Below are 27,582 nucleotides of genomic sequence, written 5' to 3' on the forward strand. Positions count from 1 at the left end.
CAAATTTCTAGGTGAAGAAGTGGATCTTTAAGGATCTTTTGCATTTGAGATAGTCATACTCCAGTCTCAGTTAAAATATCAGAGACTTCAACATGAAGGATTCCTTGGTGTAAAGGGTTCTATGACCGTAGCACTTGTACCTAAAGGATAGAGTTGTCAATATACCTGATTTGCAGCCCAGAGATTTCTCTACAGACGGCAGGAGTGAAATAATTTAGCAAAACAATACATGGCGTGGTCATGTTGTGATCTATGTATAAGGCAGAATGTTTTGAAACTAGTGGAGTTCTCTCGGGATGGTGTGATGTGATTGTGTTGCTCCAGCCCAAATAACAAAAGTTAACATAATTCTAGACTCTCCGGAGTTTTAAGAGTGTTATATAGGCTTTTGCATTAAGCCATTATGGACAGGATGACTTTTCTAATAGTAGATGGATTTTGTGAGAGCAGTGGAGAATCATCAGAATACATTTTAGCAAAGTGGTAGAATGCTGATTTGGTTATCACCTTTTTTTTTTAGATAACAGATAGACTAGAGTCAAAGAGCGCTCACAATGTGTGTACTTGTTAAAGTGGGATGGGGGTTGTCAGTTCCTCTTACCAAGGTAGATGTTAGGAGATAAGACTGACAAGGTCAAGAAGCAAGATTTCAAATTTGTTGACGCTTATGCAGAGCCATTGTTTAATGCTCAGAGATGCACCAGTGAAAGGCAATGGGACAAGCTAAAAAGATTGGGCAGCTAGCCACCACACCAGAGGTAAGGTTGAGTGCCATATGCATACAGGTGATATGCAAGTTTGTAGGAGCTGAATATGTCAGCATGTCATATCTGTTTGTGTAGGAGTCATAGATGTCAATCTGTGACTCCTACAATCAACCAAGTCTGGGCCATGGTGGATGCAGAAGCAATCATCAACTGATGGTCACCATGAAAATATTTACATCGTTTCCTGCAGCCCCAAAGTTGACAGACCAGCTCTTGTAGTACACAGTACAATAACTCAGGTTACCTGGTGTAATCATAATGGACCCAGTAAGTCAATTAATTTACGGCCTTCTGATCTGAAGATATTAGAGGTAACCTTAAATCAACCAGTTACAATTCTAAGTACTTTGTAGCTGTTTGTTTCATGCACAAAGAAAGAGAATGGACTTCCTCCCTACTGGGAGACTCAGTAGAAAAAGAAGGTAGAGTTATTCCCTGTGTAGTCTATAAGGAAAGACTGAAAGGTAAAGAGGACTTGCAAAGGGTAGCTATGCTCACCACAACACTCAGCAAAGGTTATTGCAAACAAGAAAAAAACATTAAGGAGGAAAGAATGTTTAATCAAGAGCAGAGAAAAGATGTGTATGAAAAGAGATCCTGAAATGAAGCCAAGTCCCAAACCTGATAGAACGTCTTAATGATCTGACAGAAGAGAAAAACAACCCCCAACAGCTGAACTGCATTGGCCAACCACATCAGTGATTCACAGTTACCCTTCTGATGGATTCTTAAACAAGTAAAGTAGACACTGCCTGGAGTACCCGTTCAACATTGTGGCAAATGGGTGGTAGAATCCAGTTGGAATGTAGACTTTGTTCATCTAGATTTTACCTTCCAACTGGAAGCAAGAGAACTGAGGGGACCAAAATTCACCACAATCACTTGCTCTAACATCTGGGCTTATGGCTGTCTGGGCAGGGCTTGCTCCCTATGTTGTTTATCTATGTCTTCATAACTTACCCCTAGAGGAAAGGTCTTGAGGGAAAGCTTGGTTTGTGTCAGCTTGTCACTGTACAAGAAGCACCTAAAATTGGAAAAAGAACAAAGGCTTCGCCTAGAGAGTGAATCTGTGGTACCCACTCTACCCTCCCCCACCATAGCCAGTTGCTTTGGTTGTAGGAAACCTGGTATTGGAAGGAGGAGGAGAAAACCTCCTGGGGAGACCAGGATGATGCAGCCTCCAATGCAAGTCTTCCTTTCATGCTGAGACTGTAATAAGATCCTTGGCATACTGGAAATGGGAGACAATGGACCGGCTGCATCCTGGCCCAAGGGATCACAAAGTCAATGGCAATTGAAAGTGGAGACAGGCCTGTCAAAGACAGGATGACCAGACTGTCCACAGAAGGCATCACAAATCATATGCCTGCTTGGTGGGAAAACAACTAGCTCTTAGCCACCTACTTAACTGAAAATAGTGACCGTGTTTTTTTTTTAATGCAGGATCCCTTGATGGTATCATAAGCAGAAAGTTGGAAATGATCATCATGGTAGCTAAAATGTATTATATCAGGCACTGACTCTGCCTGAATTTCTGTGACCGAGGGATGTGCATTTTCAACAGAGCATATTTGCAGTCACAGAGTTAGCTTGTGGATGATGGAAGAATTCTTCAGAAATATCTCAAATTTCTACTAAAGCATGGCCTGTAATGTTTACCCAGTGGGGTGAACCTGAATAATTTTATGAAATTTTCAACAAGTACCATTTCGAAGTGAAGTCCAGAAGCAAGTCCTTTATGCATAGCAAAGCTTCAGAATAGTTTAAACATGAAATTGAATGAACAAGACTCCAGTTATATTAGCCTGGATTTGGTTAGTACTCAGGCTGGTGAACACTGCAGGCATTCAGGACAATTTCCATTTGGCTTTAGAGTCTGCAGCTGTCTACTCATCACTAAAATGCAGAAGGGCAAAACCAAGCCATGAAGGGGAGGAGGATTCAGGTGAGACAGAGAATCTGGCGAGGGAACCCACCACTCATTAATGCACACCTCTTGCAGTGGGTATCTGGAGCGAGTCAAAGAGATATTCTGTAAGGCACTCATATGGTGTCTAGAGAGTAAAAGATGTGTAGACCTGCAATGCTCCTGACTCCTTGAACACATGTTGTCTTTGCAAAAACACTACTTCCTTGCACCTAAGGCATTACCTGTATTTCCATGTTTTTACAGTTATATACTTGTTAATTATGATTGTGATGAACTTTGCTACAGAGCCACAGCAAATGAAAAGTGGTCCATTTCCTATTTAAGATGTAAACTTCACGATATGGATCTTTGCACATCCCTTACTTCCATAGTGCCTGGCATCTGTGCTGCTCAGCTATGTCAGCATGGCATGTGTGTGTGTGTGCGCGCGCTCACACTCAGAGGTGGATTAACAGAAGGAGATCTTAAATGCCCAAAAAGAATGATACACATGGCCTCCTTCAACATCTGGCCAGCCTGGAGCACAAACTCATTCCTATTGAAACACCTAAGCCTTCATGCAGGGAATGTGACTGAGGTGCTATTCTTTCGCTTACCTCTGATTCAGTAGGGCCCACGCTCATGAGGTATCCAGGAGGCTAAGCATCTGTGAAACAAAGATACACAACAGTGGAGCTCTTTAACCCCGAGAGAACAGAAAAGCCTAAAACACATCACCAAACTTGAAATAAAATAACACACAAAGCAGCTATGACAGTACCAGGGTCTACAAGAATTCTGTGGGTGGTGAGCCTTCATTGTCACGTACGGTGAGGGGTTCTGTTGTGCTTATATTTTACTGAGGAAGCTGGGTGCGTGTCTTATGATGCACAAGCTCACCTCAGGTTAGCAAGGATTTAAATGAATAGGAGGATGAGAAAGTAATTGCTATCTGACCCCTTCTCCACCTTATACCATGTGACTTTTTTGATCGCTTGAAAGGGCAAGACATCATGTTTCCTCAGCCTTTATTTAAAAAAAAAACAAGCAAATGAACCCAAAGTTGTATTGTACTTTTATTTTTAAGGCAAGAAAACAGTTCCTTATGAAAGAATTTAGAAGCATCTGCACCTTGAGTAATCTTTATTTTGGACTGCCACTTTTCATTGTCTAATGTTAGCAAAGCGATTTATAAGTGACACTCATAGAGAGAGCTAAGGTACTTTGTTAAAAGAAAACGAAAGTTGTACACTCACAGATCAAATCACAGAAAAGAAGAGGAAAAATGCTTAGGAACGATTCCTTGTAAACTGAATATTAGCTGTCATGCTCATAAAGAATGTCATTAAAATCACAAAGAGGCATTCTAGTGAGGACTTTAAATTATATAGCATTGCTTAATTGCTAGTTTCACGTTACTCTGATTCGGCAGATTTGAAACGCTTTCTATGCTGTGGTTGGTCAGGCACACATGTGAGTTTCTCTAAAAGATATAGCACAAAAGAGAGAGTGAGAAGTTTAATATGTATCGCAGATTACTCCTTTTCTATCATAGCTAGCCACACAAGGGTACCTAGTCCTGGGGTGATAACGGAGTATTAGTTATAAACGGCCTAGATATGAGATTTGTGTGTTTTTTTTTCTAAAACGGACGGAGACCCTCACCCATCGATGTGTCATGCTTCTTCATGGGGCTCCTTCTTATCACATCGCCCAAATGTTTGACGGGTGTGGTTGGCTGTACATTACGAGGTTATTGTTTTATTTTTAAATTATTTAATTACATCTAACTTGTTATGAGCACTAGGACCCTAACTTAAAAGGAGGGATAAGAATGTGACTGGGAAGCGCTTAGTCGACATACACATTAATGACAACTTTTTTTGACAAAAGAGGGTACACATATTGCGCTGGTTTAGCGTCACAAACGTGGCCCTAACCAGCACAAAATGTTTCTTTCCTGATTTACTTTGTTTTGCACTGGAAATTACCCTAAAAGTAACGCAAAGCAGGGCAAAGCACTGCTTTGCGTTAGTTGGCACCAAGGGGGTGTTGAATGGGTGGTACATGGGTGTTCACATGCAACCACCTATGCCTTTTGACACAAAACCCTATTTACAAACAATAGTGGACAAACATTTGCACGAAAAGTTAACAACTTTTAAATGCATGCGTTAAAAGGAGAAATGTTTTCATTTCTTCTTTCTTTTCCGACTTTGCATGCAGTACTGTGCAGCACATATTCAAGGTGGGAAAAGTTTTAAAGTGTGTCTAAGCATAGTATTTTGTACTGGAAGGGTACCCTTCCAATACAAAACCTATGCTAGACTGTCACACACACTTGCACTTTGGCGCAAAGGTGTGTGCATGGTGCACAGCAGCTAAAATCTGCACCAGCGCTAGAGAGAGGGGAGGAGAGTGCCATATCTTTGTAGATATAGCGCTGTCCTGCTCCCTCCCTGTCACACAGCACAGCACAGCATTTTTCACTCCTGCGCTCGGTGACAGTTTTGTAAATCTGCCCCTAAGGAACCTATCTATGAGGATTGTCACAGATTGCAGAGCAACAAGTCACATTGCTGCTAGGAATGTGCCATATGTTAAAGAATATGGTGCATTCCTGCCTTGTACCCCTGCGTTGGTGCCCTTTTGGCTGCCTGGCACCTGCACCCACACCCTTGCACCATGGTGCAAGGGTGCCTGTGTTACATACAGGATCGTTGAAGTGCTGGAAGGGACACCTTCCTCCACAAAAACAATCCTAAGAGGCATATTCCTCTATTTATGTGTGCTGCAGCATGCAGCACACATAGAAAGAGGAAGTAACAAGGAAAAATAAAGCTATTTCTCCTCGTTACTCCTCCCCTTAGAAGGTGTATCTTTTTGGCATATTCCCAGGTCTACCAATTCTGGTGAATCTGAGAATGCGTAAAAATCCATGGGAGTTGCATGGAGACACCCATGCAACACCCATGGAACACCTTCCACGGGCAAAGTAAGGAAACGCAGCGATTTGTACTGTGTTGCTTTACTCCAGATTTATGGAGCCACTCAGGGACATGCAAAGTGACCTTGCGTGGCTTCATAAATCTCATTTCACGCAAGCACGGCACAACTGGCCTCATAACTACGCACCTAAGACCCTTACTACAAGCCAGCTGCAGCCTTAACTGGTAAGGCAATAACTAACCCAGTTTTACCATGTTGATTTCTGTACCCAGTAAAATTAGCCTCAGGGTAGGGTAACATTTTCTACATGCTTAGAGCTGGTCAAAAAGGGTCATAGGTAAGTCCTCACAATCAGAAATCCAGATGTGGTAAATGACCCAGTACTCCTGTGCATGAACGTTATTCCCCTATATAGAAACTTTAACTAGTAGTGCCTGAATTCAGGGGTGAATATACCGACCAGAGTTGGTAATTCCAACTTCAGTACCTCCCCGCTGAACTCTGGGCAAACCATAGGGGTTTCTTAAGTGGGAATGCTCAATTTGGGTGTGAAAAAAATGGAGATGGTGGTGAATATGGCTAAAGTAACAACTTTGTGGACGTTCATTACCTTCCAATTCGCTACTCCATTCCTCTTCTGTGAGTACCGACATTGCTATTCCTAAGTTCAATGCTGAAGAATATCCACCATTCTAGTTAATTTTCCTAGGTATTGAGTTTCATCTGCAGATGCAAATGTACACAGATCCCTATTCTTTGAGTTATAATCTGGAAACAATACTTTTAGATGAAATTTTTAGCTCACCTAAATTAAGTGTAGGTGGACCAAAAAAATGTGAGTTGGCTCCCTCTTTCGTTTAGGTAACCAATAGTTTAATTCCTTACAACACTACCCCAATAACACTACCATAATACCAATAGTTTCTAGCTTCTGCGGGTCTGTAGGATAAACTTGGAAATTTTCAAATGAATGTCTGATTTCTGTCAAAGCAGCTAGCAGGAGAACTAGACCATGAATCCATTTTCAACTTCAAGGACACCCAAGCTCAAATAGAAAACTGTAGAGACAACAAACATTCCTAGGACATTGGTACCTTTGAGAAGTGTCTGTCTTTATTTGTCAAAGTCACATGTGGAGTTACGCGGCCTTTAAAATGTAATATAATTTTGAGCATTGCAGCGCCTTGATTATGGGGCGAAATCCTTTGACTACATTTGGTGAATAGTATATAAATTGATGGTTGCGGGGCATGCATGTGGAATTTTTCCCTTTAAATAAAAGAACAGTTTGAATGGCGCCTGAGAAACAGAGAGCCTGCGCGGTCCTTGTGTCAATAACCTTTGAGTGGTCATAACGTCTTATGCCGTGGGACATTTCAGTCAGTCAGGATGCTTTTATGAGACATTTTAGGAACAAGTCATGCTTTCTAGAGAACACATAAAAATTAAAACTAGAATGCCAAACATCCACCAGCGTGTCATCATGAGGTTATCAGGAGACAGCTGCACATGCTGCCAGACAGCGTGCTTGGCAGTCCAGCACAGAGGCCCCCTGTTCATCAACTGTGATAGCCAGACGCAGACGTGTTCAATGCGCTCATTGACAGTGATATCATTTTTTCTTTAACATCCATCCCTACCCTCTGTTACTACGTTCTCCCAACAGGGATGGCCGTATCAGCAAAGATGAAATGATGGCTTACTTCCTGAGAGCGAAAACTCAACTACAGTGCAAAATGGGACCCGGCTTCCTCCATAACTTTCAAGAGATCACCTACCTGAAGCCTACTTTCTGTGAGCACTGTGCTGGATTCGTAAGTCTGAACGTGATGCTCGTAGCTTCACAAGCGTCCGTTTCTTTATCAATATTATGACTAAAATCTGTTATCACCCTTTATAAGTGCTCCTATTTGTTGCCCTCAAAAACAGATTTCTTTAAAATTCATTTCAATCGGACCACGACCCATCACCTAGAGGTATGAAATGGCGGCTACATCTTACTGCCCAAGAAGTGGCCAGCCAATCAAGAGGGGGAAGGCTTTGAAACACTCCAGTAAAGATGTGCTCACCCCGCCACCTTATTTATTTTTTAAATTCATTTTGAGGACAAAGGGGCCCTGTGCCTGAGTCCAGTAATGGCAGTCACAACATGTTGTTAAGGTTGTGACTTGTAAAAACGTTTATAACTACACGCATAATAGCATTAACATAGTAAAATAAAGTAACTTGTTATTGAAATAAATGCATCATGTAGAGGAAACTGTGCTGATGCTAACATTAGTTAAAGTAGGCCTCAGTTTCAAAATGGTTGGTGCTGTGTGCAGCCATCTTTCCAGCATGTAATTCTGTTATTTCTATTGCACCTTGTGCACAGACAATGCATTTACTAGCAACTCTGTAGCATTGCTCCAAGATATAACGTTATTTTCTTATCTATATACTGATGTTTAGTTTCTTTGGAGTTCTTTAACACACTATTTAACTAAGAGTCAACTGTTTCAAGGCCTCATCTATTCGTACTACAACAGTTTTTCGTGAGAACTTGTCTTTGTATATTATGTAGCAACATTGTATTAATAATGTAGGTGTCTGATTGTCTCAATAATGTCATTTAGGAAATATGTCCTGATTGATTCTAGCAATGGGGTTGAGGATTAAAAAAATACTTAGAGGATTAACATCACTCGCCGTCTGTTGGAAGCACTTTAAATTTGACATTAGTATAAAAAGCACTATGAGATCTGGTAGGTTAGAAAATGGACCTGGATGGTTTGAAACTGGATATGGATAGTTAGAAACTGGTTAGCCTGAAACTGTATCCTGATGCTACAGTTAACTAGGTCCAGGAGCTAAATTGCTGTAACTCACTCTGCATTCCTAAATTCCAATAGTCATGTTTAGTGTTAAGGCATTATTCCGGTGTTCTGAAGCTGGACCCTGAATTAAGGAGAAGTGAGTATAAATAGAGTGATGCCTCGTAGTAGAGTCTGCTGTTTAGAACGATATATTGTATGCTGAGGAGTCAACTTTGAGATTTAAAGTTTGAGCTTCCGGTGACATGAAAAATGTATGCAGACAGTGCTGTGTGATGCAGCCTTGATTGGCGGAATCGTAGGGGTTTTGGTTATTGCAATTTTAATGATTTTTGTATCATTTTGAGTTGAATTTTATAGTGTTTATTAACTGTGTCATGTGTAAATTTAAGTTATCATTTATTTGTGCCTCACATTTGTTTATTAAATGCATTATTGAGTTATTCGTTATTAAATGTGTTTGTTTTTTAACGTTTGAAAATAGGTTATTGAATTTCATTGACAATCCAAGATCTTGAGTTATATGCTTGTTATTGTAATTCTCTGCTTAAGTTGCGTTGTATGTTACGAGGCACTACTTCCGAATCATGATAGGGGCTTACTAAAGGTTTAGTTGTGAATGCATAAGATCATTTTTTCTTTGGAGCGCAGGAGTAAACACACTGATCAAGAATAGGTTACCGCTAGTTGTGAACCTGCTCTCTCTGCTTTCCTTTGTGTGAAATCTTTTAAAACAGGATTTACCTTTCCTTTTCTTAACTTACGTAAAGCACACAAGGATTGTTAATCATTTACTTGTTTACGTGTGCCAAACTCAGATATCACAGTGCTGCAAGCTGCACTGTGGTTGATTGCTTGTTGTAGGGTGACACACAGACATGCATTAGCTTTTGAACCAGGTGCAATTTGTTCTAGCTGTGCTGTGAGCCGTGATGTGATTTGTTGGTTATGTCATTGGGAGCCGCACTAGGATTGTTTGGTTGTGTCCAGAGCTATGCTGGGATGGGCTAGTTATTGCTAAGTGATGTGTTAAGATTGACGAATTGCTGTTGTTTGTAACAAATGATTTAATGGGGGGTTCAGTAAAGGAAAATGAGAGTCTTGTTTTGGAAACCTTCCATTCCCATTTGTAAGGGAGATAAATTGGAATCCTAAGGCACACCTATCTATGATATGGCACTCAACAAAGGTTTACATACTTGTTTGTGGATTCAAGATTGGAGCAGGATCGCTTCTAATGACAAGAACATGCAATTGCAATTAAATGGCACCTTGGACTGCCCCCGGAGAACTGAGAGCCGGTGAAACTGAGAGTGCCAATGTAGCCACTGTGCAGAGTGCAGCAGAAGAGGGAAGGCCTTCTGCCATACTACAAACATCCACAAATGCAAATAGCACAACTACTGTTAACTATTGTTACCGTCCTAAATCACAGCCTCTTTCTGGAGAGAATGTGGCCTACAAAAGTGACATATTGAGATAAGGAAAGATTTGTGAATGAATTTCAAATTGGTAATGGGTGATACAGAAATAAAAGAGATGATATTTCCAAGTTTAAGAGAGCAGATTAAAAAATTAGAGAACTGCACCACACAATGGGCTAAGTCCAGTGGGCAAAAAAAGAAGGGGTCACAGTGAAAAAGAAGAAGCAGCGAGTGGAGTTAAAAGGGAAAAAGTGCAAGTGACCCTGAAACAGGAATAATTACCAGAATCCCTTTGCATGAGGAACAAATGTGCATGTGCATTGAAGCTGCTACGTCCTTTTTAAAAAACAAAAAAAATTACCAAAGCTTTGGTAATAGCTCAGTAAGTGACCCACAGAAGTGGAACGACATAACTGCTTCAAGGGTAGTTTGGAAAGCTTTGAATGTGTTGTTTGAGATTGTGGTACCAAAAGGATGGGATGTAAGCGGTTGTAAATTGGCTAAAAGAAGAACTGGCAAAGTTTGTCCCAAATAATAGTTACTCTCCAGAAGTGATGAACGAGTACAAAGCAGTAACTGGGCATTTGAAACTAAATGTTCCAGAGAGAGAATTAATTGGTCTAAATGTATGAGGGCAACACTAGAGCCGAAAGAGTCAGTGCATGCCCATTATGAGAGGCTAATGCAGATCTATAAACAGTGCAGTAGAGGTCAAGACCCATCTCTTGAAAGCCTTATTGGATTTGTTCAAGTATTTGTGCTTGCTATTCACATTCACTAAGAGAGAGACAGAGGAAAATAACCCCCACTACGGCCTCCTAGAAAGTTACATATATCACAAAAAAGTACTTGGGTTGCAAGTTGTCTGCACTACAATTTGCTCAAAAAGTCACTTGAAAGATTTATAAGAAATTGGAGACGCCGCCCCACCCACAGCTTATTGTGGCATGCTTCATCCTCAGCAGTCTCCCTGAGTAGCTCTGAGTCATGAGAAAAAAGGTTATTTTGTGTCAGATTTGGTCTTGACTCTTTTTCAGGTTCAAATGTGAATATAGGTGTGTAAGGAGCTGATGTTCAAGGTGGTGTTCAGTGTGCACAAACAGGGAATGTTGTTCCTCAGGGAGAAAGAGGTTTGGTTCATAGTTCGAATGTGAGTGTGAGCATTAGCACCCTGAAACGGAGAACACCATACCAATATTATAACAAGATTGGACGTTGGAAACAAGAGTGTAGACTGAATCCCAACAGAGTGCAAAATTATTCTGATAAGAATTCTGAATGATGCAATGCAGTCAACAGCCTCAACCCAACTGACCCAAGTGCAAAATATGCAAAATCAAAAATCATTTAATGCAAAAATGCCACAATGATGCAGCAAAACACACAACACAAATAATTTAATTTTCAACAAAATCCTAGATTTCAACAGAACCCTTTAATAACCAATGGCAGTTTTCCCCAGCTTTTCGCTGCTTCTGAAAGTCAAAATTGACTTGGTCCTAACCAGTTGCAATGATGCTGGCTGAGGAGAGAGGAGGATTGCATGCTTGGTGCAGACCTGAAGATAGACCAAAGTGGATCAAATGTAGAAGGTGAAGTGAATGGTCACCCAGTATCATTTTTGAACAAAGCAACTGCTACCTGCTCCATGGTTCATCCGACGGAGGATCCAACCCAACTTCTCTCAGGAAAGAAAATCCAAGCTTTAGGCATCTCAAACAAACAGATCACAAGTCAGGTTAAGCTAATGTAAGCCTTGTGCACAGACAATTTATATACTAGCAAATTTGTAAACACTGCTCTAAGATGTACTGTCAGTTTCCCAGGTGTAAACTGATGTTTCTTTTCTTTAGAGGTTTGTATTGGATTGTTTCATTGAGAGTGCATTGTTCCAAGGCCTCAGCAATTTAGACCACAATGGTTTCTCATGAGAACTTATCCTTAAAAATTATGTAGCAACATTGTATTAACTATTTAGGTGTCTGACAGGCACAAAGGATGGGATTACAGTAAGTGGTTCTGCGGGCTAGAGGTGAATAATGGGATTTCAGAAATGTGCTGTTCTTTCCTCAACCTGATTGGTCCTAACCATGGGACGCCTACATAAACATATTGAATTATCAATTTCAATTGTATTTTTCATTATAAACGGGGCCCTTTTTCAGGGGGCGGGAGGGTGAGGGTGGCTCAGTCACTGTACCCTGATCATTTGGAGACGACTCTATGTCGATCTGATCTCTGATTTATGACATATTTTAACTGAGCTGAACTATACTTTGTTCTGCTATGTTATTCTTTGCAATTTGTTCTGTCCTTCATGCTATTATTATTTTATTCAAGTGACTAGGTGGCGGATTTCTAACAATTTCTGTAATGATTTAGGCCCTCATTACGAGCCTGGCGGTCTTAGACCGCCAGGCCCGCGGTTGGCGGGAGCACCGCCGACAGCCTGGCGGTGCCCCGCAGGGCATTCTGACCGCGGCGCTTTGGCCGCGGTCAGAAATGGAAAACCGGCGGTCTCCCGCCGGTTTTCCGCTGCCCGTTGGAATCCTCCAAGGCGGCACAGCTTGCTGCGCCGCCGAGGGGATTCTGACACCCCCTACCCCCATCCTGTTCCTGGCGGTTCACCCGCCAGGAACAGGATGGCGGTAGGGGGTGTCGCGGGGCCCCTGGGGGCCCCTGCAGTGCCCATGCCAATGGCATGGGCACTGCAGGGGCCCCTGTAAGAGGGCCCCGCTTGTATTTCACTGTCTGCTTAGCAGACAGTGAAATATGCGGTGACCGCGCGCCCGGCGGGAGCCGCCAAAATACCGTACGGTATTTTGAGGTTTCCCCTGGGCTGGCGGGCAGCCTCCAAAAGGCCGCCCGCCAGCCCAGGGGAAAACGTCCTTCCCACGATGAAGCCGGCTCGTAATCGAGCCGGCGGAGTAGGAAGGTGCGACGGGTGCTACTGCACCCGTCGCATATTTCACTGTCTGCTAAGCAGACAGTGAAATACAAGCGGGGCCCTCTTACAGGGGCCCCTGCAGTGCCCATGCCATTGGCATGGGCACTGCAGGGGCCCCCAGGGGCCCCGCAACACCCCCTACCGCCATCCTGTTCCTGGCGGGCGAACCGCCAGGAACAGGATGGCGGTAGGGGGTGTCAGAATCCCCTCGGCGGCGCAGCAAGGTGCGCCGCCTTGGAGGATTCCAACGGGCAGCGGAAAACCGGCGGGAGACCGCAGGTTTTCCATTTCTGACCGCGGCCAAAGCGCCGCGGTCAGAATGCCCTGCGGGGCACCGCCAGGCTGTCGGCGGTGCTCCCGCCAACCGCGGGCCTGGCGGTCTAAGACCGCCTGGCTCGTAATGAGGGCCTTAGTCTTTTAATAAACACCCTTGGGTTCACTATACTATTAGTCCAGTTCATATTGTGAAGGCTAAAGTGCTTTCCTACTTATAATGTAATTTGCTATTAAATATGTTGGACAGGTCCATTTGAGGAGCAGCAACATTCTTAGGGGATTTCACCACTCCCAGCCCATCAGAAGCACTTTTAATTTGAACCTGCAAGAAAAAGTGCTATGATGACCCACCAATATAGATTAACTAGTCCCCTTTAAAGGGGTCAGTCAGAGCATATCTGGAAATGTCTGAACTAGATATCTTCATTTTTCTAACATTAATTTCTCAAAATAGTTAAACAGATTTACACAAAATCGCAAAAAGCATACTTTGTGGGTAAAGTTATAACTTTCTGACAACATTTAAAGTAATTCTGTTCAGCTGTTTTCCTGTCTCATTGTCTAAAATCTCCCATGGAAACAGCAGGGTAAATTGCATTTTGGAAAAACTAAGGGGCATATTTATACACCATTTGCACCAAATTTGCATCATTTCCTTTGACCAAATTCGGCGCAAAACTAACTCTATATTTATATTTTGACGTTAGACCCGTCTAACGTCAAAATATTGGAGTTTGCACAATTGTTTAGATGCGGGAACCTACCTTGTGTCAATGAGATGCAAGGTAGGTATTTCCATCTAAAAAATGGTGCTTAGCCCCATATTTATCCCCTTTGCTAAAATGTCGCAGAGGTGGGAGGACGGGCTAAATAATGGTGCAAAGCTTGCTTTGCACCATTATTTAATGCCTGGGTCAGACCAGGCATTAGGGGACCTGTGGACCCATTTCCACAGTTCAACACCATGGAACGGGTCCACAGGTGCCCTCATCAAGCTCCAGGAACACCCACACCAGAGGGACACCGGAGGATGGGGGACCCCATCCCAGGTAAGTAGGGTAAGTATAGGTAAGTATTTTTTTTTTATTAAAGTGCCATTCGGGGCCCAATGTGGGGCTCCCTGCATGGAACAGTGTGTAGTGGCCATGCCCAGGGGACCCTTGTCCCCTGTACTGGCCATTGTGGTGGTGGGCATGACTCCTGTCTTTTCCAAGACAGGAGTCATGTAGTATGGATGGTTTTGCACCAGAAAATGACGCTAGGCTAGTTAGAGGCATTTGTTTTGCCTCTAATCAGCCTAACGTAATTTTTTTGTGGTAAACTCCCTTCTCTCATACCGGCACCCCCACCCGGCTAGCGTCATTTTTTTTTTTTACGCAAGCCCATCCTTTCCGCCGCATTGCGCTACTCCATAAATTTAGCACCCGGCTGGCGTCCTGGAATGGCGCAATCTGGCGCTATACTTTTTGATGCAAAACTGCACAAACGCAGTTTTGTGTCAAAAAGTATAAATATAGGCCTAATTTTTCTCGAACCTGTGTATTTTGCACTGTTTGACAAATCTGCACAAAATTTCCCCCCCAAAAAAGTTCATCCACATCAACTTTTTCCTGATAGTTGCTGGATGATCGGTCTAGTGGGGGCAGAGAAAATTAAGGTGGTGGGATCCCACAATGTGTTTTCCCCATGCAATTTTCCCATAGGAATTTTAGACCCAGCCAAAACGGCTGAACAGTATTACAATAAATTTAGCAGAAAGCTAGACCTTGATCCAAAAAGCATGTTTTTTGTGATTTGGTGTAAATCTGTGTAGTTGTTGATGAGAAATTAAGGTTTAAAATGTATAGATATTTCATGACCAAATACTTTCACAGCACTTCTGCAGTGCACTGTTACCATGGTACAATAAGTAAAAACATGTGATCTCATTGGCTGGTCATGAAGGGAATGTTATGGCTGCCATTTGGGACTTGAGGTCTTGGTTCCCTTGTCCTAAAAAAAAAGAAAAAGAAGGAATATGTGGGCAAAGTAGGGGTAACCTGACCACGTTGCCATTGTGGATCGAATGAAAAAGATTTTCTCAACTACACAATACATTTATACCCTGACGCAACATGCACATGCTCAACAGGGGGGGTTGGTTGTGCATGTGGGCTCTGCAGCCATCCCCACATTGCGCGCAGCCTTCAGCCATGTGCAGTGGAGTGTCAGCCAACCAACGGAGTGGTTGGCAATAGTAACTCACTTAAAAACAAGGCTTAAAGTGATGTTAGGTGAAAATTTCAGTTAAAATATTTTTAAACTGAATCAAACTATGAAATTCACTAGTTATTGTTAACTGAAGTAACTGTTACTTGGGCAATTGCCATGCACTGCTTATGACCTCACACATTACATCACTCATGATATGCGACATGATATGGTTTTACAGCTCATTGTGTGACACGAAGGCCCATATTCATACTTTTTTAGTGCTGCATTTGCGCCATTTTTTTATGCAAAATCGGCGCAAACTTACAAAATACAATTGTATTTTAGAAGTTTGCGCTGCTTTTGTGTCAAAAAATTACGCAAATGCGGCGCTAAAAAAAGTATAAATATGGGCCGAAATGCCATATGTATGCTTTGATATTGTATGACAAAATAAATATAGCTGAAGCCCTTGTAGCTCACCACTAAACACGCCTCACATGAAATGGCTAGGTGTGAGCTATAAGTGCACAACTAGTGGCTAACCTTTTGAAAACGGTTTTGCAGCACGCAATAGCAGAAAACTGAGACAGTTAAGCAGGAGCCGTTAATTAAGCTGCTTGTTAATTAACAATAAGGATGTGAGTTGCAAACAAAAATGAAAATACTTCCCAAAAAAAAATTAAGCGGCATACCAAAACAGTGTGCGCCCCCAGCCCAGTATTAATTTCTGGGTGTCTTGGCGTAATGTTATTAGAAAGCATCATGGGTCACAAGACAAAGGGTGTGTGCGCAGAGCACAAAAAAACAAGTGCTTATGCTTGTAAGAGCAAAGCTGAAGGAGCCCAGAAATTATTCAACTTCATGATAAATCTTTGAGGATTGCCTCATCCTTTTAATTGCAGCAGGAATACAAGTGCATCAAATTTAAAGAAAACGCATGTCAGATGTATTCACATCTAAAGTGTTACAAAGTAAGAGTTCTGTTGTTTGTGTTTCCATGTTCCTCACATTAGACATGGCAATTCATCACATATAAAAGTCACACATAAATGAACTCAAATATTGGCGGCACGGCACGCATAGATCATGTTCCATCGAGCTGCGCTGTACGACGTTAACCACAGTTGTGAAGTTAAAACGCAAACATGAAGGGGATTCATGGCAGAAGAAAACAAGAAGGGAAAGCGCTGGATACTCATCGTCATTGTTCTAATATCTACACTCCTCCCTATAACGGTGCGTGCCGTTTGACATTCTTACTTCAAAAGAAATGCAATTTAAATACAAAACTATACTGTTTCCTTAGGACACCGCATGATTCTTACCTGAACATTCACTCAGAATTCATGGGCTGCTTCAGCGTGTGCATTGGTAATGGAACTACCCTTGTGACCTGCTTTGTTGTATAGCTCAGCCCTCCCGGCCCTGCTTCCTCATGTGTGAATGACTAGAGAGGCTCCTGAGCCAACCTAGACGCTGCTCTCTTGATGTTTATGTTAGTAAACAGCATAAGAGCAGCACAAGGAAAGCTCGGTCAGATGAACCCAGCACTCCTCATGAGACTTGGGGGACTGTGTCTGTAATCCCCCTGACTCCTAACATTTATCAGGTATGAGAGGGTTCAAGTGCGCATGTAGGGCTGGGCACAGCAAGCCACCCATTCAACCTGACATGCACACTTCACTCAAAGGCCAGTTGAACCTGTGTAAATTAAGCCCCACCCACCCACGGGCAGCCCTTACTCATGCAGAAAGGCACCTAACTCGGCTTGTGATGAAAGAAAAGCACTGCGGGTAGGGAAAAAAATGTAACCAAACATTTATTATGGGCCCGGGGGCAACAAAACAGGAGGGCAACACCCCAACCCCAAATAGAGAAACCACCCTTGCTCCTTGGAACACTTTTCTCTGTTTCTGATTGCTTCTACATAATTTTTGTAGTAAACTGCAAGAAAGTTTACTTTGAGGTTGGATCCATGAGATCAGTAGTTGGGTTGGTCAAGGGCAAGTGAACTGGCCCGTGACTAGATTCATATTTGCATTTGCAGGGTGCTCCACCAGTGAGGCATAAGACAGGACCTATGACCTGGAGGTGACTTGTGGAAAAAAGGAAATAGTCCACATTTAGGGGTTCATTCTGACACCGGCGGGCTGCGGTTGCCGCCCGCCTGGCGGGAACCGCCATTTGGCCGCACCGTGGTCAAAAGACCGCTGGTGCTATTCCAACTTTCCCGCTGGGCCGGCGGGTGCTAACCAAGGTAGCGCCCGCCGGCCCAGCGGGAAAGAGGCCTGCAACACTGAAGCCGGCTCCGAATGGAGCCGGCGGTGTTACAGGTGTGCGACGGGTGCAGTTGCACCCGTCGCGCTTTTCACTGTCTGCATGGCAGACAGTGAAAAGCAGGCTGGGGCCCTGTTAGGGGGCCCCTAGACACCCGTTCCCGCCATCCTGTTCCTGGCGGTAAAAACTGCCAGAAACAGGCTGGCGGGAAGGGGGTCAGAATCCCCATGGCGGCGCTTTACCGCCGCGGTCAGAATGGGCAGGGAAGCACCGCCAGCCTGTTGGCGGTGCTTCCGTCGTCCGGCCCTGGCGGATGAGGGCCTTAGTATTGTATGGGAGGGATCCAGTTCATGACCACTGCCTACATTTGCCCTCTGAGGCTGAACAAGTGTGAATGTGTGACACTTATAAACATGGATAGCAGCATTAGAATCTGTGAGAAAGTGGGTCATTATTTGGGCTGGATGGGAGTCCACCACAAGTAATAATGTCACTATCTTGTTATGCAACACAAAAGGGTGATGGACGGAGTGTTGAAACTTTTCAAACAGGCCCTACCTTTCACAGATCTGGGTTTAATCCATCATCTTTTGCTAGCCATACCACCCCTGTTTGGACCCAGCCATATGAAAATTAGTCTTGACCCTTCTCCCTATGGGACTAGTCCAATCTGAACTGGTTTAGCAATTTGGACTGGACTTTTCCCATAGGACCCAAAATGCCTCAAAGGCCCTACCGCCTTATTTATCCTCCCGTGCAAAAATCACGCACGGGTGGAGGAGAGCCTTAGATAATGGTGCTAAGCCTGGTTAGAGTTATTATTTAACGCCTGGGTATGGGAAGGCGTAAAGGAACCTGGAGTGAGATTTCCATGGTCAGGGACCATGGAAATTGCCCACACGTGCCCTTCCATGTCTCCAGGGACACCCCCACCCACCCCTACCCACACCAGAAGGTCACCCACTGATGGGGGACCCATCCGAAGGTAAGTCCAGGTAGGTATTTAATTTTTTCTGCCAAATGCCGCTCGGGGGTCCTTACTTGGGTCCCCCTGCATGGCGCTGGCCCCAATGGCCATGCATAGGGGACATTTGTCCCCTGGGCATGGCCATTGGGGTGGTGGGCATGGCTTCTGTCTTTACCAAGACAGGAGCCATGTCCATGGGGCTTGTGCACCAGAAAATGGTGCTACACTGCTTAGAGGCAATTTTATGCCTCTAAACAGTGTAGCACCATAATTTGGCACCCAAGCCCCGGTTCCCCCTATGCCCACCAGGCCCTGTATACGTCCTTTCTAAGGATGCTAACAGAGCCTTAGCGCTGGCTCGCGCCATTCCTTAAATATGGCGCCCAGCCGGCATCTAGGAATGGCACTATCCGGCGCTATATTTTTTGCTGCAAACCTGCGCTAATGCAGGTATACGGCAAAAAGTAAAAATCTGCCACTAAGTGGCTGGGATGTGCCCAGACTTGGGTCCTGTGCTCGCTGTGCCACTGGATTCAAGCTAGCCTGGCTGATGAGGTGTGATACCCCAAAACTTGTCCCAGGATGCTTGTTTCCAGTCCAGAGAGGACCTGGGTTAGTAGATCGGGCTGGACTGTTCCTATAAGGAGTAAGGTCAAGACTGATTTGCTTATATCTGGGTCCAAACTGGGATAACCTAGCAAGCAAACTAAGGATGGAATAAACCCAGATCTGTGACTGTTGGTGAGTGTTTGAAAAGTTTCAACACTCCGTCCAACATTTTATTTTGTGATGTTGCTATGTGCGCCCTAATTGGCTAAAGTATGCCCTGATGTGGGTCCCTTGCTCGCCGCACACTGGATTCAAGCTAGCCTGGCTGATGAGGGGTGATACCCCGAAACTGGTCCTAGGATGCATGTTTATGGTCCAGGGGGGACCTGGCTTAGAAGTTTGGGCTGGACTCTACCAATAGAGAGCAGGGTCAAAACTTTTTTGCAAAAACCTGGGTCCAAACATGGCCAGCAAATTAACTATAGATTAAACCTAGATCTGTGACTGGTGATAAGTGCATGAAAAGTTTCAACACTCCGCCCTTCATTTTATTTTGTGATGTTACTATCTTGTTAGGTCCAGTATAGTTTTAAGTAATTTTAACCTGATCTCAACCTTTGATAGTTATGGCACAGAGCAGACAGGCTTAACATAAGAAAATGTGTAAAGCATTTAGAAGTACCTAAACAGTTAAGAAGTGGAAAACACAACACAATAGAAATCCCACTGCAATTTATAAAGATAGAGCAACATTTATTGAAGAAAATGTCACAGAAACAACAATATTCCAATAATGGGAACTGGAGATATGATTTTTTTCAAGTTTTAAATACAAACAGATTAACCAAGCATTCAACAACAGTTTGGATTGAATGGTCACGATAGACCATACTTGGGCTTGATATGAGGCTGACCACTACGGAATGTGGGTTGGATACATCGGGCAGGTTCATCCCAATGGAGGCTTAACTTTGGGACTTAGCAGTCTTTTTTGGCAGTGAGAATTCTTCAGCGGGGGCAAGGCAGCAGACTGTGTTTGTAAAAGAGCTCCTCCACGTTGGATAGGTATTGGAGGAGATACTGGTGAAGCCATTGGTTCAAGTTAGAAAAGCTCTGAGTAGGAGAAAGTAAATATTTGTGCCAAGGGAAGTCATTGCACTAGGCGGATTCTTTTGGTGGCTTTGCATGTTTTCTTCATTCAGAATTAGGGCCTGAAATACAGTTAAGCGAATGGGTTACTTCATCACAAACATGACGGATATCCTAATCCTCCATATTAAAAGTGCCATTGGATATTATGACCTTGTAATATGGGTGACAAGATATCCATCATCTGCCGAACTGTAAACCAAGCCCTTCATCACTTTTATGGAGCTCAGAATAATGCAGTGCGGCAAGGCTGCAGGCTGCAGCCAAAATAGCTCCACAAGGCCATATACTTTCTCCATGAGGTCCTAATAAAATTGATTTGCTTTTATAGAAACCTGAATCTTTAGCCCAGCAGCAACGCATATTGGCCAGATCAACTTTGCAGGTTTGTCCCGGCCATTCGAGGACTTTAGAGCCAAAATGTTTCTAGGTCGCAGGGTTTTCAGGGTGTTAGGAGGAGTACACTATGACACAATCAAGGGTCCTAGTACCTTGGACCTCAGGAACAGCACTTTCACCTCAAACCTCACTCTAGCAGAAGCCACCAGCAGGAACCACGGTAGATCCAGTTGGAACTGGTGAGCTGGGCTGTTCAGGAAAATACTTCTTGCAGCTTGCTGTGGTCCTGTAGCTGAACAGGAGGTCAGCTAACTGACACTTGGATTCCTCTTCTTTGTCCTAGGCGCAAGTCGGAGAAGGTCTAGCCGATCATGTCCCCTCACAGGTCCCATGCAGCATGTGCAACCCTTCTTCTGATCTTACAGAGCTCCAGAGGGCCTGATTTAGATATTGGCGGAAGGATTACTCCATCACAACATTGACGGATATCCTGTCTGCCAAAATCTAAATCCCATAGGAAATCATTGGTATTAGATTTTGGCTGATGGGATATCCGTCACCGTTGTGACAGAGTAACTCATCCACCAATATCTAAATCCGACCCAGATTGTTTTAAAGAAGCATGTTCTGTAGAATGAGAACCCAGGACTGTCACATTCATGCCTGCCACTAGTTTGTGGATGGAGGTGGCTCCAAGCCCCTCTCTATCCAAAACAGAAAACGTTACCCCAGGAAACCCTACCCTCTTGTGCAGCAGTTTCTGTGTGTCCTACTGCAAACAAAAATCCCACAGTGCTTCTCTCTGGCTAAATTCAAAATGGTGAAACCCTTATTCCTTTGTGCAGAGCCTATGTGTCTGTCCCTGAGGTGTGGCTAGGGAAATTAGCATTCCCTCCTCTGTGGTCACTTTAAACCAGTTCTGAGTGCAGCTCTCTCACTACTGTGGTGGATGCCTGTCTGACAGAGGGAACAAAGGGGCCTGTCAAGTATCATTAGGCATCTACGAAAGGGAAGGCCATGATGTTATTTAAGTACCTGAGCGTTGCCCAAATGGTCATTCTACCAGGAAAGCAATAGCAGTATTCATAATTTAGAGAGGGCTTGAGCACTCAGAGTACTTGTAGCTGGGGTCTAATGCACATTAGCCTTCAGAGCCTTCAGATATGGATAAATACCTGTTCATTAATATGTATTAAGAATCTGACTTCAAGCACAAATATGGCTTTCAATAAATATTATGACAGGTCCAAGAATGATATTTCTAAGTGTCTCCTACCTGAAGGTACCATTATTAAATGTAATAACACATCTCAGTGTTTCAGCTAGCCTTGCTACAATTAAAATGGTGTTTTGGTGCTAGCCACTGTAAGGACATGCTAATTATAAACTTTCTAAATGTTCTGCTTTAAAATACCACGCACCCTTCCTTATGGGGTATAAGGCCTCCTTAGAGATGACCTATTAATATTTAAAAGGAAGGTTTAGACATTTTTCAGAAGGGTTTATTCTGACAATTTGAAATGCAGTTTTAATCTGCCACAGTCAGGCTACAGTAGTTGGTGTGAAGCCATGTCCACCAGTGACATTCAACTTACAGGCTCAGGGTACAGTTTCAACCTATACAAGCTATATTAGGGACTTAAATGTACCTGTTAGGAGTATAAACAATGTCTTCATGTTTGAGGGGTCAACACACAGGCACTGGGGCCTGGTTCAGAGAGTCCTAGTGAATAGTCAAACAATCAGCAGCATCAGTCCACAAACATGGGGGCGACCATGCAAATAGAAACTCTTTCATGCAGAAACTGACATCTACCCAGTCTGTTCTCTCAAAATTAGTACAATGTCAAGATCACCAGTAACTACGGAAAATGGACCAAGGGACAAATCTAAAATCCCTTTAAAACAGTTTGATTGTGATGGCTGTGTTATTTTGGGGCTGTTTAAAGGTGTTGTCCTGAAATAAAGTCTTTTCAGTCTAAATACAGGATTTGTTAGATTGCATGCTTATTTTGCACTGAAGTTCCACCACGTGCAATATGCTATTGGTTGTTTCTTTAGAAAGCATACAGGCAGGAGTGCCTCCAGTTACACATTGTAGTTGGTGAAATTGTTGTTTGGAGCGCTTGCCAGGTGTATTTTGGCAAAATGAATAAAAAGGCAGTTTTTTTTTTTAATTGTTTATTTATGCACAAAAAAGAACACATACAACTATGCACTACATTATATCACATTACTTTTAGGGGTATATTACAGTCCAGCCGCACGGCCAATGTCTATACCAGTTTAGAGATCCCAGCTCCGAGTCTACAGACTGTGGTCTAACCTAGCGTGCATGGAGAAATAAGATATTGATGGTAATAGGCTAGGTCGACCCAACCACCACAAAACACAGCAAGCACATCGATTAGCGACGCCAACCCCTACAAATTCAGTGCAGTACATTCCATTACATTAACTATCAAACAGAACACTGTAACCATAGTAAGCACTGACAGACCACAAGAGAGAGCAACAAATGTCCATCATTCATCCAAGGCATCAAGCATATGCGGGTGAGGAGATGCCCGGGGGGAAGCACCATAACAACAGCCCATAAACAAGAGAGGAGAAGGGCTCGCTCATGGCGACTCCCACACCAAAAGCAAAAGACGGAAGCACACCCTCCCATAAAATACCAAAACTCACATCCATGCCCCTATAACTCCCAAACTCATTCCTCAAATGGCCTATCTATGGCCAGAGCTCAACTAGCGGTAACGTCTGTTAAGGAGTCCTCCCCCTCGCTCTCCTGCACACCAGATAACTCATTAATCATAGTACGCCAGATCTCCAAATCACGGTCAGCATGCTCATCCACTCGAACCTTTTCGTAGGCAACATTCCTCTGCGGTTGCCCATTCAGTTAAATCACTCAGCCAAGTAACATACAGCGGGGGTGCGGGCTGGCCCATCAGAGCGCAATGCGCCTTTTCGCCAAAATAAGCCCCAGCTGCGCAAATCTATATGCCATTTTGTGACCCTTTTTAGGGATGGGGAGCAGGCCCATCAGGCAGTGTTTCATCGTCGCCTGCACTCTCACAGCCGTCACCTCCTTCAGTGTCCTCACTACTTGAAGCCAAAAGGGTTGGACCGAGCCACAGACCCACGTTAAGTGGTCAAATGAAGCTGACGGCACTTCACAGTGGCCACAGCTGTCAGGCCTGGAAGGAAATATTCTATGCAAGCGTTGAGGTGTCAGGTAGGCTCTATGCAAGTAATAGAAGTGCATCAACTTAAATCTAGCATTGCTAGTCGCATCCCACACCAGAGAACAGGCTCTATTCCATTCTCCATCCTAAGTGCCATTCCCAGGCCAACTTCCCAGCGGTCCCTAATCCCTGTGTGCCCGTTAGCCTGTCTCCCTTGAGAGCCTTTTTATGTTCGGAACAGGAAACCGCGGTCACCTCCAGGATCAAGAAGTGTCACCAGGAGGTGGGATTCAGCCAGCTCCTCCGGAAAGGACGTATAAATCTCTCTGACCTTCTGCCAAATTTTTGCATACTGTAGGAACTGCCTCTGACCCATTCCAAAAAGGGATTCGGCCTCTTCCCTTGTAATGAATGTGCCATTGTGATATAAGTCACCCGCATTATTACAACCCCCTGCACGCCACTTCGCAAAATCCATCACCTCAGCAGCCTTGACAAAGGGTTGGATCCACCATAGTGGAAGCAGGCGCGCGTATGGGGTCTTGCGCAGAACCTGCACAACAGCACTCTCCCAGGCTCTCAATACCTGCTCCACCAGGTAGGGGGCATCCTGCGGAACCCCAGAGCCTCACATTAGTATATGCGGGAGGTGCTCCACACAGACAGAGCAAGCTACCAAATCCTTTTCCCACTTGGGGACATCCTCACACCACCGGACTGCATACTGTAGTAACCCAGCTAAGTAATATAAATATAGGTCTGGCAGCCACAGGCCTCCACTAACCAGGTCTAACTTCAAGACTTCCATGCGGACTCTACATCTTTTGCCCGCCCGAACTAGGGATAATAGCAATTTATCAAGCTGTCGGAATAGCAAAAGGGGGAGCTCACAGAGAAAATTCTGCATAACATACAGGCACCGAGGAAGTAAGATCATTTTACTAAGTGCGATTCTACCCATAACCGATAATGCAAGAGAGGTCCAGAACTGAATAGAGGCACGGAAGCCCTCCAGCCCTCTCCCCATATTTAAAGTAAATTGCAATTGTGGGGAATGCGTAACCTGGATGTGAGAAATGTGAGTGGCCCGCATGGAGAACCTTCAGCTTGGCTTGATACAGCAACATATAAGTATAGCCCGTTCTTTTAGCTTACGCTTAACACCTGCATAAGATTGTCTTTGGACCTGCACCGCCCTGGTGTAGTCAGGAAAAAAGGGGATGGTGTGCTTCTCAAATGTAGGGTCCCCATGCTTGCGCACCTCTTGTAAAATTACAGGTCCTTGGGCCAAAACCGACTAATTAAAGACACCTTCAAAAGCAATATCAGAATTGAACAGTAGCACCACAGTGTATTTGGGGAAATAGAAATTGTAATTATTGAACGAATCTCCAGTAAGAACCGATATGAACACTATCAGGGTCCCGGTCTCATAAAGGCTTTTGCTCACAAGGGCAGTCCGATTTAGGCGCGTCCTACTATCTGGTTGTAGATAGTAAACAGGACTGAAAAAAAATAGTCTGAGTTTTTAGGTTCTGCTTCTCTTGCCGTTCGTTATGTGACTGCCCAAGTCCCCACGTGGTAGCATAGTTTTTGGAGAATACGAGTGTCTGGACTTACTGTGCATCCAAGCTCTTGAGCATATAGGAGAAATCAGTGTGCAGAAGTAAGCTAATTAGTGTGCCTTGATTGAGACGGTAGGGAACCCACTGATTTGCCTCATGTTCCTTGTTCTTCCATTAAGAGCAAGGCTTGGTCCTCGTTATGTGCCAGGGTATGTGAATGGTGTAAAATGTGGATTTTGTTGTGTGAGCACAGAGCGGTGTTGGTGCATGGTGGCTGATGGGACCTGTATTTACATGATCTAGGGCTGTGTTTATAGTTAAACTGCCTACTTTCAGGCAACTAAGTAACATTTATTTTGAATATTGCTCACTTTATGCATTGCTGTAATTAATTTTTTCTGGATCCTTTAATGATCACTATACAGAGTGAATGTAGATTAATACGATAAAAATATTGGTTATGATTTTTTTTTAATAAAATAAAAAGAGGCTAAGAAAATTATTATTACACATATTGGGTACACATACTTCTGTTCAATGGGTGTAAAACACATTTGACACAGGAAGAGTTGATCTAGAGCCATCACACCAAGGCCCATAGTTATACTTTTTTTGCGCCACATTTGCATCGTTTTTTTACGCAAAATCGGCGCAAACTTACAACTGTGGTGGACATTACAACCCTGGCAGTCGGTGCTAAAGCGGCAGTAAGACCGCCAACAGGCCGGCGGTAAAAAATTTGCAATTACGACCGTGGCGGAAACCACCAACAAAGACAACCACTTTAACACTCCGACCGACACAACGGTACAAACAAACAGTGAGTCTGTCACCGCCAACAGACAGGCGGGAGACAATGTACCGCACACACTATTATGACAGGGCAATCCGCCACCTTTTCAGGGGCGGATTCACCGCAGCTAAAAACATGGCGGAAAAAGGAATCCCGTAGGGAAAACGCTCACCTCTGCACACCCCACGAGGAACGAGGACGCCTTGGACCCGGAACTCCAAATTCTACCTGCAATAGTCTTCCTGCTCCTCTACCAGGACCGCGAACGCCGGCAGCGAAGACCACAGTGAGTACTGAACCTACGACACAGTGGAGGGGGGAGGCAAAAAACAGGGGGACACACACGCAACACCCCTACCCTCACCCACTACAACACACACACTAATGCATATCAATACATCACAGTTACACCCCCCAAACCCCCTGGAAGAATGCAAAGACAATAGAAAATGAGTGTAACCATTGTAATATATTAAAATCAAGTAGGGAGAAATATATATATATATACCATGTACATAATATATACCAAGCATAGTAGTCCAGGTAGTGCTCTAAGAAAGTCAGTGGAACACTGGGACCACACGATATGGGCGAGGCCCACACAAGATCCCCCACCATGACGGAGAGAACACTGCAGGGGCATCATAGAGCAACTAAACAGGCACCTCAGGGGGAGGGAAAGGCACCTCAGCCGCTTGAGTGCACGACGCCAAATCCACGAGTGGGCCACATGCCCACTGTTCAATCCTGGGGAGTGCAAAGCCACAGTCTCTCAAGTCTCTACAGTGGGTGGTTTACCCACTGTTCAATCCTGGGGAGTGCAAAGCCACAGTCTCTCAAGTCTCTACAGTGGTGGGTTGCCCACTGTTCAATCCTGGGGAGTGCAGAGCCACAGTCCCTCAAGTCTATACAGTGGGTGGGTTGCCCACTGCCATATCCTGGGGAGTGCAAAGCCACAGTCTCTCAAGTCTCTACAGGGGGTGGGCTGCCCTCTGCCATATCCTGGGGAGTGCAAAGCCACAGTCTCACAAGTGGATGACAGTCTCCACTGGTTCTGGAGGGGGCATGGTGGCCAGAGTGCTTCATCCTGCCAAGGATTGGGGTAGTGGATGCTTTTCTCCACTGGTTCTGGAGGGGGCATGGTGCCCAGAGTGCTTCATCCTGCTAAGGACAGAGGTAGTGGATGACAGTCTCCACTGGTTCTGGAGGGGGCATGGTGCCCAGAGTGCATCATTCACCCCGTGACGGACTCAGTTGAGTCAGTGCCCTTGCCGTTCATGGGCCAGCGGTGCTTGAGATGGCGGTGCCCTGTTCAGCGGTGCTTGAGATGGCGGTGCCCTGTTCAGCTGTGCTTGAGACGGCGGTGCCCTGTTCAGCGGTGCTTGCGATGGCGGTGCCCTGTTCAGCGGTGCTTGAGTTGGCGGTGCCCTGTTCAGCGGTGATTGAGATGGCGGTCTCCATTGCAGGGTGTCAG

General features: G+C 44.3%; 1 protein-coding gene across 2 annotated transcripts in view; it reads left to right on the top strand.

Moving 5' to 3' along the window:
* Positions 1-27,582, top strand: part of RASGRP3 (RAS guanyl releasing protein 3) — a 368,221-nt gene that overhangs the window by 294,328 nt on the left and 46,311 nt on the right. For both annotated transcript variants that reach the window (XM_069234699.1, XM_069234698.1), the window contains exon 13: positions 7,292-7,439. In XM_069234699.1, coding sequence (XP_069090800.1) covers positions 7,292-7,439 — 148 coding nt within the window. The remainder of the gene's footprint in view (positions 1-7,291; positions 7,440-27,582) is intronic.

This window comes from Pleurodeles waltl, chromosome 5 (genome assembly GCF_031143425.1).
Source record: "Pleurodeles waltl isolate 20211129_DDA chromosome 5, aPleWal1.hap1.20221129, whole genome shotgun sequence".
In the NCBI taxonomy this organism is placed as follows: domain Eukaryota; kingdom Metazoa; phylum Chordata; class Amphibia; order Caudata; family Salamandridae; genus Pleurodeles; species Pleurodeles waltl.